At 43.2% G+C, this 13,434-nt stretch overlaps 2 protein-coding genes and 1 pseudogene across 2 annotated transcripts in view; 1 reads left to right on the top strand and 2 right to left on the bottom strand.

Annotated features, from left to right (window-relative positions):
- Positions 1-217: 217 nt before the first annotated feature.
- Positions 218-970, bottom strand: CLDN25 (claudin 25). The gene has a single exon (XM_002799795.4). It carries the CDS (start codon positions 905-907, stop codon positions 218-220), a length of 690 nt encoding a protein of 229 aa, XP_002799841.1. The 5' UTR covers positions 908-970.
- A 5,023-nt stretch (positions 971-5,993) lies between these two features.
- Positions 5,994-13,434, top strand: part of ZW10 (zw10 kinetochore protein) — a 43,378-nt gene continuing 35,937 nt past the window's right edge. The window contains exons 1-2 of the mRNA XM_001085694.5: positions 5,994-6,124; positions 11,285-11,419. Coding sequence (XP_001085694.4) covers positions 6,020-6,124; positions 11,285-11,419 — 240 coding nt within the window. The 5' untranslated portion in view covers positions 5,994-6,019. The remainder of the gene's footprint in view (positions 6,125-11,284; positions 11,420-13,434) is intronic.
- On the bottom strand, positions 9,909-10,286 carry LOC106993479 (cytochrome c oxidase subunit 7A2-like, mitochondrial pseudogene; annotated as a pseudogene).

Below are 13,434 nucleotides of genomic sequence, written 5' to 3'. Positions count from 1 at the left end.
TTTATATAAATAAAATCTCAAATCAGAAAAATACGTTTGTTAGATACTGTGCCCTGAGTTTTTGTTCTGAAATGAAGACTACCATATCATCAAGACAATCACATCCGTGGTAAGTGGGACAGTGACCACCACCCCCAAAATGAAGCAAACAAACCTAGAGTGAGAAAGGATTCTACGGACATTCCTTTATTCCACAGATCCTTGGCAGAGGCCAGTCCTAGACGACCAGGTTCCTAGGTTTTAGCATGATGTGGAAGGAGCCATCTGACTCCTCTACTGGAGCACAGGATGGGGGGACGGTGGGACCAGCCATCAAAGGAAAAGGCACATCTTCTTTTCCCAGGTAGGATGAGAAGACGAGGAGTAGCCCACCAAGAACCAGGAAAATACCAGCAGCCCCGCCCAAGTAGAGGACACCTCCAAACTCCCACTGAGGTATGATGTCAGGGACGCTGTCATCCCAGAAGTCTTGGATTGTGGCATGGGCCACTGAGGAGACTGGAAGGAGGGTAGTGGCTAAAGCAGATGCCTCCAAAGTCCCTCCCAGGAGGCCAAGCCGCCTCTTGAATACCCATCTGATCCTGTGAAACCGGAAGCATTCAGACCCAAAGCTGGAGACCAAAAGCCCCAATAGGCCCAGCCCGTGGGAGGCTACCCTGAGGATGCGTGCTACCTGGAGCTCCTGGGGCAGAGACAAGAAGGATTCAAAGGCCTTGCACACAGTGGCAACTTCCTCTCGAACCACGCAGACCTCCCAAGTCCTCATGATCCAGGTCTGCATCTCGTTCAGTTCCAGATTAAGAGTCTTCCACTGGGGCAGGATGGTGGTAACATAGGAGCAGACCCAGCCAAGGAGGGAGAGAAGTAGCCCCCCGAGTTGGACTTTCCCACGGAAACTCCAGGCCATAGTCACTCCCAACACAGATGCAGAAAGAAAAGGAGCACGAGTGGGTCAGTGACCGGTTAGCAGGGACTACCTGAGTGGAAGATCTTTCACATTGGGAGAGGGCTCTTGTTTCAGTGTTCTGAGCAGCAGCTGAGGCAGGTGCCAGGACTTGGCAATGTTTGGGTTTAGGGGGTGTGTCCAATATCAGATGTGGGTGTGGAGTCTGGGGGAGGGTCCCATGACAGGCAAAAAAGCCATACAGGGAGCCATCAATACATATCTGATGAATAAATTCATAAACTGAAATCAATCCTCAGCTCTGAGATCACAAGGATGATCGATGTTCTGGAAATACATGTCGATATAATCTTTTCATAGGGCAACATGACTTTATGTTTCATACTTTTAAACATATGCATACTTTGACCCAGCACCTTATTTCCAGAAATCTACCTAATGTATCATGAGTATGTACAAAGATTTATGAAAATGTCCATTGAAATATTGTTAAGAATTGTCAGTTTTTGTTAATACTAGGCAGTCATTTTAAAGTGATTTTATAGAAAGAATTTTAATGATATGAAAAATATTTTTGATATATCGTTAAGTGAGAAAAGCGAGTGACCAAACAGTACATAGAATATATAGAATGCAGCCAGGAACGGTAGCTCAGGCCTGTAATCCCACCACTTTGGGAGGCTGAGGTGGGTGGATCACTTGAGGCCAGGAGTTCGAGGCCAGCCTGGGCAACATGGCGAAACCTCACCTCTACTAAGAAAATGAAAAAATTAGCCGGGCATAGTGACACACGCCTGTAGTCCAAGCTGCTTAGGAGGCTGAGGCAGGAGAATCTCTTGAACCTGGGAGGGGGAGGTTGCAGTGAACCGAGATCACGCCACTATACTCCAGCCTGGGTGACAGAGTGAGACCCCATCTCAAAAAAAAGAAAAAGACAAAGAATATATAGAAATATGTGCCTCTGTGTGTGTGTGTGTGTGTGTGTGTGTTTGTGTAGACCACAAAATGTTAACATGATTATTTTGGTGATAAAATTATACATAGTTTTTATTTCCTTATTTGTGCTTACCTATGCATTTTACACATTTTATAAATTTATCACTTAATATTTTTATTACAAAAGCCCACAAATATTAATTTTACAAAATAATTTTAAATTCTTCAATCCAAGGAACCTACCCAAACCCAGAATATCCCCAGAGGGAGGTGCTCCCTCCCCAGGCTCCCCTTGCTGCTGGGACAGCAGCTATAATAAATGGTAATCATACCAGCTTCCATTCCTGTTTGTTGCTGCTGCCAAGTAGCAGGTTCTGACAGGAAAGGAAATAATTTGCATTTACTGCATGCGGCTAAATGCCAGACTTTTGGCTAGACGCTTTATCCTTACTTAATTTTCATACTGTCACTGTACGATACACTTTAGGTAACTAAAGTGCCAAGGTGCCCCAGCTGGTAAACAACAAATCCAATGTGAGCCAGGCAGCTCAAACTCGGACATTTCATGTTCTTGTCCCCAGGCTGCAGAAGCTGCCACTGCACACTGGTGACACAGCATGTGGGTGAGACTTAGTCTTCATAGCAAGACAGAGAAGAAAACGGATTTATTCTGTTGGAGTCATGAATGTCTGACTCATGTGTTTCCCTATTCACAAATTAACCTACTCCACACTGTATGGTAGATATGAAGTGAAAGCAAAGATGTTCCTGAAAGGAAGAGACATATCCTGAGAAAGGAAGATCTTGACTTTGTCTAACTCATGGCTCAACACCTAAGACATCTGGTATACCAGTGTTTATCAGTGGTGTGAGGTTTTGGGGGAAGGCACACAGAATCATTTGAAGTGCTCATTTTTTTTTTTTATGTTTTATTACAGAAAACTTCACGCATATACAAAAGTAGAATGAATGGTATAAAGAAATCCCATATTGCATCGTTCCACTTCAAAAATTATCCACTCATCCCAATCTTGCTTCATTTCTACCTGCACCCACTCCTTCCCTTTCATACTATTTTGAAGCAAATGGGTTGCTTTTTCAAATTGTAGGCACCTTATGCTGCTATTATAGCAACATGATGGAAAATACTGTGCAAACTTGGAAATGCTGTCTGCTTATACTGTCCTCTGCCAGAAATAATGCATTCGCTACTTTGCTTCTTGAATACAGGTATGTCATGTGTATGTGAGTCATGATAGGCCAGGAGGAATCCTTTCAGACTTTGCTCCTGACTTCCTTGCCTTATCCTGATGATTTGTGAACATCTGTGAATTGGGAGACATATAAGCCATGATAAATGTGAACTATGAAGAAGATGAGGTTAATGAGGGAATACAGAACACATGCATCTATTAATTTCTTTTTTAAAATTCAAGTATTCATTCATTGTTGCATGCATTGACTGTGTGCAGCCATCGCAGTCCATGCTGCATGCTATTTCTTCTCCTTTCTCAGCCTAACTCTGGCTCTTCCCTGACTTTTCCTTGGACCTTGAGGAACGGTCTTCACCTTACCCAGTAGTCTCTCTGCTCAGGGAGAAGCAAGAGCTTAGGCAGTTGTGTTTTGTGGGTATGTACAGACAGGTTTTCTGGAGGGAGGTCCCAGAACCTCAATCTCAAAGTAGCACTTCCTTTCATTCTCACTTCAGATTTCTCATTACCGTTGTCGAAAGACAAAATTACAACAAATTTAGTTTAAAGATCTTAATTCACTTTATTTGTGATTCTAGAATAGGCAACACTTCATTCCATAAAGTAGAATCAGTGTCCTGATGAGCTGAACAGAGGAGGTTGGTTTTATAGAAAGAAAAAGGCTGAAGAAAAGAGAAACAAAGAACATAAAGCAGATTGGCTGTTTCAAATTTAATTTCCTTGTAAGGTGGGAACCAAGAAACAGAACAATACGAAAATAACTGATTGATTGGCATCAGTTTAGTTCAGGTACTTTTTTGTAAGAATTAAAACAGAGGGAACTTCGTTATCACGCTGACTGAAACTGGCAGGTTTGGGAATTTGGTGATTATCTCTCATTCTCCTGATTTCTCAGAAGGTCAGATAGACAGCTTAGTTTTGGTTTGGTGAAGCAGAGCTTTAGCATGAGTGACTCCATTTTGGTTTGGTCTGTTGGGCTTAGTGCAGGAACTCAGTCCAAAGCAATGGCCTCCTGTAAATGTTAACATTGTGAAACATTTCTGATTCAGTCAGAGACTGCGTGCTTCTCCTCCAATATTTCCTCTGCCATTTGCACCTTCCTCAGGGGCAGATTAAACTTCGGGGCTCGTTACTTTCACAGGTCCCTTCTAAGACTGGCATCTAATTTTGTATTCATTATTTTATATTCTTTTTCTTAAAGAGTCCTTCCCCTCCCTGCAACTGCATAAGATTCAGGTTCCACTAAATCTAGATCCATCCCTCATCTACCTACAGATTAGTAATTATCATATTTTTCTGTGATTATATATTCACATGTCGTGGGTCCCCAGACCTAGCACAATGTCTGCTCTGTGATCATTGCTTAATAAATATGCAGTACAAAGTTTCAGAATTTTCATCTGTCAGTCATTCTTTGTCATTGGGCATTTATTATTAGTGCAGTTAGAATTCAAAGTAAAGTTGACAGGTCTACCACAAAGAAATTGATTTGGTTTTCCAAGGAAAGGAGTTTCTCTCGATGTTTTGACTGTTTTCAGTGCTTCCTCTCTCAATCCCAGTTTTGTTTCTTCTGCTTATGGCACATGAATCAGCCCTTGCTTCACTGGGATAAGCAGATTATCTCGCAGACACTTAAAATTGTCAGGGATCTTAGGGTCAGTGCCTATTTGGGGTCAACCCTCACAATATACCATTTTAAAAAACAAAAAATCTTTTACTTTTAATCAAAGCAGTACATTTGGCTCTTGGTATCCATGGATCCAACCAACCACAGATCAAAAATATTCTGGAAAAAGCTAATAAAAAATAACAATACAACAACAGAAAATAATGCAAATAAAAATACACTATAATGACTATATAGCATTTAGACTGATTTGTATTAGGTCTTATAAGTAATCTAGAGATGATTTAAAGTGTATGGTTTAAAGTGTATGGGGAGGATGTGTGCTGATTACTTGTAAACATTACATCATTTTATGTAAGAGACTTGAGCATCCATGGATTTTGCTATGGGGGCAGGGGAGGTTTCTGGAACCAATCCCCCCTTACCAAGGGAGGACTGTGTATGTTTACTGCAGAAAAATAGAGAAAGCAAGGGCAGAGAAGAGCATAAACACCATAAATCCACCACCCATGGGATAATTTGATGTCTGTCCTTTACATACCTACTTACCTACTTTTTGTTTTTTGACCAAACAATGGCTATAGACTTACGTTTTTGAAAAGGAACCATACTATACATAGAATATGGTGAACATCTTTCTATATACAATGCATTAAAATAAACCATTTCTAAAAGCTTTTGACACATTTACATATTTATAATCTGACAGAAAGTACTAAGTATCTTGTTCTTGTTCACACAGGACTAATATTATGTCTATCTAAGTAATATAAATATGTAATGCAGGTAATGTAAATGTGTAATGTATCACGTAGATGTAATATATGTACATAGATGCAATTACAGGCAACCTTTTATTTATAATGAGGTGACGCCACTTCTTTACACAACTCCAGAGGGCGCCGTTCATAGCTTCTGGTGCCACAGCGGCCCAATAAAAGTTGAGGAAAAAAGATCGAGATGGGCTCGTTGGCTCTTTCAGTTAGGTAATTTTACACGTAAGCCTTTTGAAATTTAGAAAGATTCAGTTAGACCTGGTCATTAAAAACGTTTAATTTCCTTCAGTGAAAAACGGGCGGGAAGCGACAAACTTTGAAAACAACTAAGGAAGAAAACGCGTCTGCATACAGTTTGCCAACTACGGGACACCGTGGAAATCCCATCCCGGGTTTGGAGCGGTGCCTGCTGGGAGTTGTAGTGCGCTCCTCGCCTTCCGGGCGGCGGTCTGAGGCCCTCGAGACTCCGTTTCCCGGCAGGCCGCGCGTCAAGACGGCCGGCGGGACGGGAGCCGCCGCGCTGGCTACGAGAGTGACCCAGTCAGCATTGATTCCCGTCTTGGCCATGGCCTCGTTCGTGACAGAAGTTTTGGCACACTCCGGGAGGCTGGAAAAGGAGGATCTGGGGACCCGGATCAGCCGCCTGACCCGGCGGGTGGAGGAGATTAAGGTGAGAGCGGGGCAGCTGTATGCTGACTGGAAGGGGACGACGGGTCCCTGTGTGAAGGGACTGGAGAGAGGAGTTGGGGGCTAAGGGCAGACAGAGTGGGGACCAGCAGAGTGGGGCCTGTCGGGGAGATCTAGTTGTGGGGGCTGAATGAGGAGTGGGGAGGCCCAGAGTGTGTGGATTGAGGAGGGATCTTGGAGGGGAGCCCAGACAGAGGTTGGGAACTGAGGAGGCGAGGAGGCCTGGGACTGTGGGGACGAAGAGGCGGTGGCTGGAGAGCACTGGGGAGTGGAGTTATGTTGGGGAGGGGTGTGCCGCGGGAATGGGGAGACTGAAGAGACCAGCAGAGCGGGAGGAGCAACTGGAAGCTCCGAGGAAGCTAGGGAGCGAGCGCAGGAGACGAGTAGGAAAGACAGGATCCCCCCTTCTCCTTCTTCCATCGATGAGTGTTTATTTCCTCCACCCACTCCTTGATTTGTTGATGAATAAAATAGCCTGGAGGATTGCACCTTTCTCCTCCCCGACATTAAAAAAAAAAAACAAAACCCCAAACCCTCAGTATGTTTTAATTTTTATCTATCTATTTATCTTTTGAGATGGAGTCTTGCTCTGTCGCCCAGGCTGGAGTGATCTCGGCTCACCGCAACCTCTGCCTCCCGGGTTCAAGCGATTCTCCCGCCTCAGCCTCCTGAGTAGCTGGGATTACAGGTGCGCGCCACCACGCCTGGCTAATTTTTTTTCTGTTTGTTTTATATTTTTAGTAGAGACGGAGTTTCACCATGTTGGCCAGGCTGGTCTCGAACTCTTGACCTCAGGTGAGCCACCCGCCTCATCCTCCCAAAGTGTTGGGATTACAGGCGTGAGCCACCGTCTCCGGCCTCTTAATGTGTTTTTAAAACTTCTTCATCTACAAGCACTTGAAGCTGTGCTGAGTGTCAGTGGTACTTAGGTAGACGTTGCTGCTTTGAGGTTGATACAAAAACTGGAATCAGTTAGCCACACACAGTTTTGCTTTGTACCAATATTGTTCCCTTGCCAGTATTTGCCCACATCTTCAGTTGCTTTCATTTAAAATTTTGTGTATTTGAGTCAAGTAGGGTTTCGAGGGGGCAAGTTTGGCACACACAATAAAGGCACAGGTATAACTTCCTAACAGCTCTTGATTTTACAAAAGTAGTTTCCTGAATTTTAAGTAGTCATATCTCTGACATCTCTTCTTTAATATGGCTTTCAGGGCCGGGCGTGGTGGCTCAAGCCTGTAATCCCAGCACTTTGGGAGGCCGAGACGGGTGGATCACGAGGTCAGGAGATCGAGACCATCCTGGCTAACACGGTGAAACCCCGTCTCTACTAAAAGAATACAAAAAACTAGCTGGGCGAGGTGGCGGACGCCTGTAGTCCCAGCTACTCGGGAGGCTGAGGCAGGAGAATAGCGTGTACCCGGGAGGCGGAGCTTGCAGTGAGCTGAGATCCTGCCACTGCGCTCCAGCCTGGGCGACAGAGCGAGACTCCATCTCAAAAAAAATAAATAAATAAATAAATAAATATGGCTTTCAGATTTTTCACCACTGTTTAATGTGATGGAAAGAAGACAGGTTTTTAAGCTACTCTAGCATGGCAAGCTACCCTAGCTCCTATGTGTTCTGAACCCAACGTGCCTTTCTTTCCTTTCACTAGTTTCCCTTACCAACTTGGATCTTCAGCCAATTGAAAATTACTTTCTCTGCTGTCCCCTCTTTTTTTGATCCCATATTTTGCTTATGTTGCCATTTTTCCATCTTTACCTGTAGTATTTCTACCCATTTTTCAAGTTCCATTTCAAATGTCTCCTGCATAAAAAAAAAAGTCTTTATCTTCCCTCAGGGAGAGGGGATCTCTTTCTCATTTGTGCTGCTGGAAGGCTTTGTAACTTTGTTGCTGTATTACATTTCAGTCCTGTATTCTTGTTGCTCAAGTATATAGTATCTTTACTACCTAGGAATTTGAGAGCAAGCAATTCGTTTTATTTTAATTCATGTATTTATTCCACTGTCAGAATAAATAATAATTTAACAAAATTAGCCAGGCGTGGTGGTGTGCGCCTGTAATCCCAGCTACTCTGGAGGCTGAGGCAGGAGGATTGCTTGAACCTGTGAGGTTGAGGTTGCAGTGAGCTGAGATTGTGCCACTGTGTTCCAGCCTGAGGGACAGAGTGAGACTCTATCTCAAAAAGAGACGGAAAAAAAATCAATTTAAAGTCATAACATTTTTAAAAGATAAAGGAGAATTTGTGGCACAGCTGCATTAATAAAACAAGACACCAATCTAAAGTGCAACATAAATATACACAATTACACATAAAATTTCACTGAAGATATGAAATGAGGCAAATAACCCTTTGAAATGAACCGCCCAAGGAATCGAGGCAGGCTAAAAATAATTTCTTTTAAAATTTTACTGCAAGATGGAACCCCCACTCCCTGCTCCACCCCCTCCCCGCCCTGGTGAGTACTAACTCAAAGCCCTCATTTTATGTGCATGGCCTTGGCTTCTGTCTTCTTTCCTCAGCCACATCCAAATCCAGAGAGGCTTCTGTACCCTATGCTCAAAAATGCAACCTTGGCCAGGTGCGGTGGCTCACGCCTGTAATCCCAGCACTTTGGGAGGCCAAGGCGGGTAGATAACCTGAGGTCAGGAGTTCCAGATCAGTCTGGCCAACATGGTGAAACTTCTTCTCTACTAAAAATACAAAAATTAGCTGGGTGTGGTGGTGGGCGCCTGTAATCCCAGCTACTATGGAGGCTGAGGCAGAAGAATCGCTTGAACCTCGGAAGTGGAGGTTGCAGTGAGGTGAGGTTGCTCCACTGCACTCCAGCCTGGGTGACAGAGTGAGACTCTGTCTCAAAAAAAAAAAAAAAAAAAAAATTGCTTCCTCAAGTGCCTGAGGTCTAGAACCTCCAGGGAAATCAGGAGCACAAACACAGAGTGCAGCATCATTTCTTTTTTTTTTTTTTCTGTTTGAGGTGGAGTCTCTCTCGCTCTGTCGCCCAGGCTGGAGTGCAATGGCGAGATCTCGGCTCACTGCAATCTCTGCTTTCTGGGTTCAAGTGATTCTCCTGCCTCAGCCTCCCAAGTAGCTGGGACTACAGGCACCCACCACCACGCCTGGCTAATTTTTTTGTATTTTAGTAGAGATGGGTTTGCACCATGTTGGCCAGGCTGGTCTTGAACTCCTGACCTCAAGTGATCCACCTGCCTTGGCTTCCCAAAGTGCTGGGATTACAGGTGTGAGCCACAATGCTGGGATGCATCATTTCTTTAAACAGTGGCTTTAACTGTTGAATGAGCTCTGACAAGCCATATGCATTTCATAAGCAAGCCAAAATACTGTCTTCATATCTTTCTGTTTTTCTTGTAAACATGTATCATCCAAGTGAAAAAAAAAAAAAAAAAAAAAAAAGGCTGGCCACGGTGGCTCACACCTATAATCCCAGCACTTTCAGAGGCTGAGGTGGGTGGATCACCAGAGGTCAGGAGTTTGAGACCAGCCTGGCCAACATGGTGAAACCCTGTCTCTACTAAAAATACAAAAATTAGCCGGGCATGGTGGCGCATGCCTATAGTCCCAGCTACTTGGGAGGCTGATGCAGGAGAATCGCTTGTACCCGGGAGGTGGAGGTTGCAGTGAGCCAAGATTCCACCACTATACTCCAGCCTGGGTGACAGAACGAGACTCCATCTCAAACAAACAAACAAACAAAAATTAACAAAAACAATGAAAAAGATAATTCAAACGGTTTATGCCAAAAAGCAAACCAGTCCTTATTTGTTTTGGCGCTAACTCATTTCTTTAGAGGCTGCGAAACCATGTAGGGGGTGATCAGGCAGTATCCAGCCCATAGTCAGCACCATGGTGGTCCATTATAGCATTTGGTCAGGGAATCCTCATTTCAGGTGGATGGGCACATCATCAGCTTTCCGGAGAAACTTCTTCAGCTCTGGAACTTTGTTTTTCCTAGCAAAATTATATGTAGTGGAATCAGGTCAGCTTAGTTGGTTTGGCAAATATGATAGGTGGTGCTTCTGTGGAAACCACAGGCTTTAATCCCTGTGGGCTATAGGCCTCTGAAATCCATGCTCCCACCAACTTGAACGTGAAGCTACTAAATTTGTAGTACATGATGCCTGGAGTCCAGCTTCCTGCATCTACTGCCTTCACTACTTCCCCAGAGAAGGAGCCATAATTTATTCTTGTATCTTTCAAGGTATTGAATAATTCAATACACAGTATTCAGTACTTCGTTTAAGTTAGTTTGCATTAAAGGAGATGATGAAACTCAAATCAATGTAGGGTTTTTTTTTTTTTTTCTTGAGATGGAGTCTCGCTCTGTCACCTAGGCTGGAGTGCAGTGGCCGGATATCAGCTCACTGCAAGCTCCGCCTCCCGGGTTTACGCCATTCTCCTGCCTCAGCCTCCCAAGTAGCTGGGACTACAGGTGCCCGCCACCTCGTCCGGCTAGTTTTTTGTATTTTTTAGTAGAGACGGGGTTTCACCGTGTTAGCCAGGATGGTCTCGATCTCCTGACCTCGTGATCCGCCCGTCTCGGCCTCCCAAAGTGCTGGGATTACAGGCTTGAGCCACCGCGCCTGGCCAATGTAGGGTTTTAAGATCAGGCCATAAAATGTTATAGGCAAGAAAATAGAAATTGATTGAGAGATATAGATTATGGATTTGATTTATCCATTTATTTTCTTTTCTATTAGATTTATCATTAAAATTGGTGACCACAGTCTGATATAGTTCAATATGAGAACTTCTGACTCCACCTTTATCTTTTCCAGCAATTGTACAACTCTTGGGCACTGTTGGGGTTTGGTGATCATAGTCTTCTTTTTTTTAATTAATGTTTTAATCGACCAGTAATAGTTGTACATACTCTTGGAGTACATAGTGATGTTTGATATTGTTGTCTTCTTTCACCCTAATAGTGTTATGAGACCCCTCATGGTGGGAGAAATGTGTTTTTGAAAGAAACTCATTGGCTTGGAGGGAAAGTGAATGGTTGTGGGCAATTGGCAAGAAGGTTCTAACATGGAAAATGCCTTGTGGAAGATGAATATATTTTTATCAGAGTTTTCTACTCATTTCACTGTCTTTTATTGTAATTCTGTTTTATATTTTAGGGTGAGGTGTGCAATATGATTAGCAAGAAGTACAGTGAATTCCTGCCTAGCATGCAGAGTGCGCAGGGCCTGATTACCCAGGTGGATAAACTGTCTGAAGACATTGACCTACTGAAATCCAGGATAGAGAGTGAGGTAAGGATAATTTGTTAAATTGGGTAGGTTTGTAGGGAAGTGGTTCAGCTTCCTGATTCCTAAGACAGCTTAATTGTGTACAACTTTTTAAACCCTCACTTTTCTGTTTGGTAAATGGTGGTTGAACTAAATGATTGTAGGGTGACTTCAATTCTGAAATAGAAATATTTTCCAGAAGTGTAATTTAAATAACTTATTTTTTATGGAAGAAAATTTGACCAGGCCCGGTGCATCACACCTCTAATCCCAGCATTTTGTGGTGGCCAAAGCGAGTGGATCAATCTGTTATTTTGCACCTCTGGCACAGTACAAAAAATATCCCCAGAGTGTATTTGTAATTAGTTGGTTGATTAGGGAGTCAGTATCAATAGTGCAATATTAGACTGTGCTATTAGAAATGAAGTGTCTGGAACAGAACAGTAATTGGCTCTCTGTACCTCTTACTGGCCACATCCTGGCTGTTGAAATTCATTTAGTTTTGGTTGTTGTAGTTTGAAAGATGGCTGGTCTGGATGAGAAGGTTTAGCCCTGAACATCGTACCATTTGAAGAACTGTGAAATAAACTGAGGATGTTTAGCCTTGGGAAGAAATACTTTCAATATTTGAAGCTCTGTCATATGGGAGGAATATTCAAATTTATGGTTGGTAATAGAGAATTATTTTTCAATAGGTGTATGTTAGAAGTTTATTCAGGCATTTGGTGTATTTGTTGTGCACTTAAAAGGTGCCAGGTACTGAGATAGTTGCTGAATAAGAATGTTTTTTATTTCAAGGTGTGAATCTCATACCTGATAATAATAGTGTGACATAACAATAAATAGGAGTAATACAGTTAGAGAGAGGAGATATAGCTAAGGATGGCTTACTATAGGAAATGACATCCAAACCAAGACGGGAAGTGATAGGCAACAGGGGAAGGAAGAGTGTTGTAAGTAGCCATAAATGTTAGTTTTAGGCAGAGGCATGGAGGTAATGGAGAGAGGTCACTTTTGGGGAGCTACAAGTATTGCATAAGACAAATGTTTAGAGATTGTGGTGGGAAGGAACATAAGATGAATTAGAAAGGTAAGCAAAGACCTTGCATATCAGGTTAGTAGTAACATGATAAAGTTAGTGTGGACGTTATCTTGATGGCACTGTGGAACCCATAGAGGTTTTTAAGCAAGAGAGTGACATCAGATTTGAATTTCAGGAATTCTATGCTGCTTGTAGTTTGAAGAAAGAACTTGAGGGAAATGAGTCCAGGATATGAGAAGGCAGTTAAAATATTCAGAGGCAGTTAAAATAATCGAGGAAGAAAAGGGCGGTGATTTGCCCTAAAGTCAGTGGCAGTGGGGATGGAGAAAAATTGATGGATCCTAGTGACATTTCAGAGAGGATATTTGGGACTTGTTGATGTAGGGAGTGAAGGATGTAGGAGTCAAGGATAACTGGGGAACTAGGTCATGGTTTCATTCCATTCACTGCGACAGTCTAGAGAAAGAGCAGGTTTTTGTGAGAGATTTGAGGAGTTTAAATTTAAGGTGCCTATGGAATATCAAATGCACTTTCACAGACAGTTGGATTATATTAAGGTGAAGGCTAGACTGTTGTTAAAAAAGACAATAAATAAAAAGAGATACCTAGGCCGGGCGCGGTGGCTCAAGCCTGTAATCCCAGTACTTTGGGAGGCCGAGGCGGGTGGATCACGAAGTCAGGAGATCGAGACCATCCTGGCTAACATGGTGAAACCCCGTCTCTACTAAAAATACAAAAAACTAGCCGGGCGTGGTGGCAGGTGCCTGTAGTCCCAGCTACTCGGAGGCTGAGGCAGGAGAATGGCGTAAACCTGGGAGGCGGAGCTTGCAGTGAGCCGAGATCGGGCCACTGCACTCCAGCCTGGGTGACACAGCGAAACTCCGTCTCAAAAAAAAAAAAAAAAAGAGATACCTTGAAATGCAGTGGCTCAAACAAGATACTTAAAAAAAAAATCATAATACTTTAGTAAGCAGGCTGATTCTACAATCTAGGGCCC

Source organism: Macaca mulatta, chromosome 14 (assembly GCF_049350105.2).
Source record: "Macaca mulatta isolate MMU2019108-1 chromosome 14, T2T-MMU8v2.0, whole genome shotgun sequence".
Classification (NCBI taxonomy): domain Eukaryota; kingdom Metazoa; phylum Chordata; class Mammalia; order Primates; family Cercopithecidae; genus Macaca; species Macaca mulatta.
The sequence above is the reverse complement of the archived record's forward strand: the minus strand, read 5'-3'. Positions and strand labels throughout refer to the sequence as shown.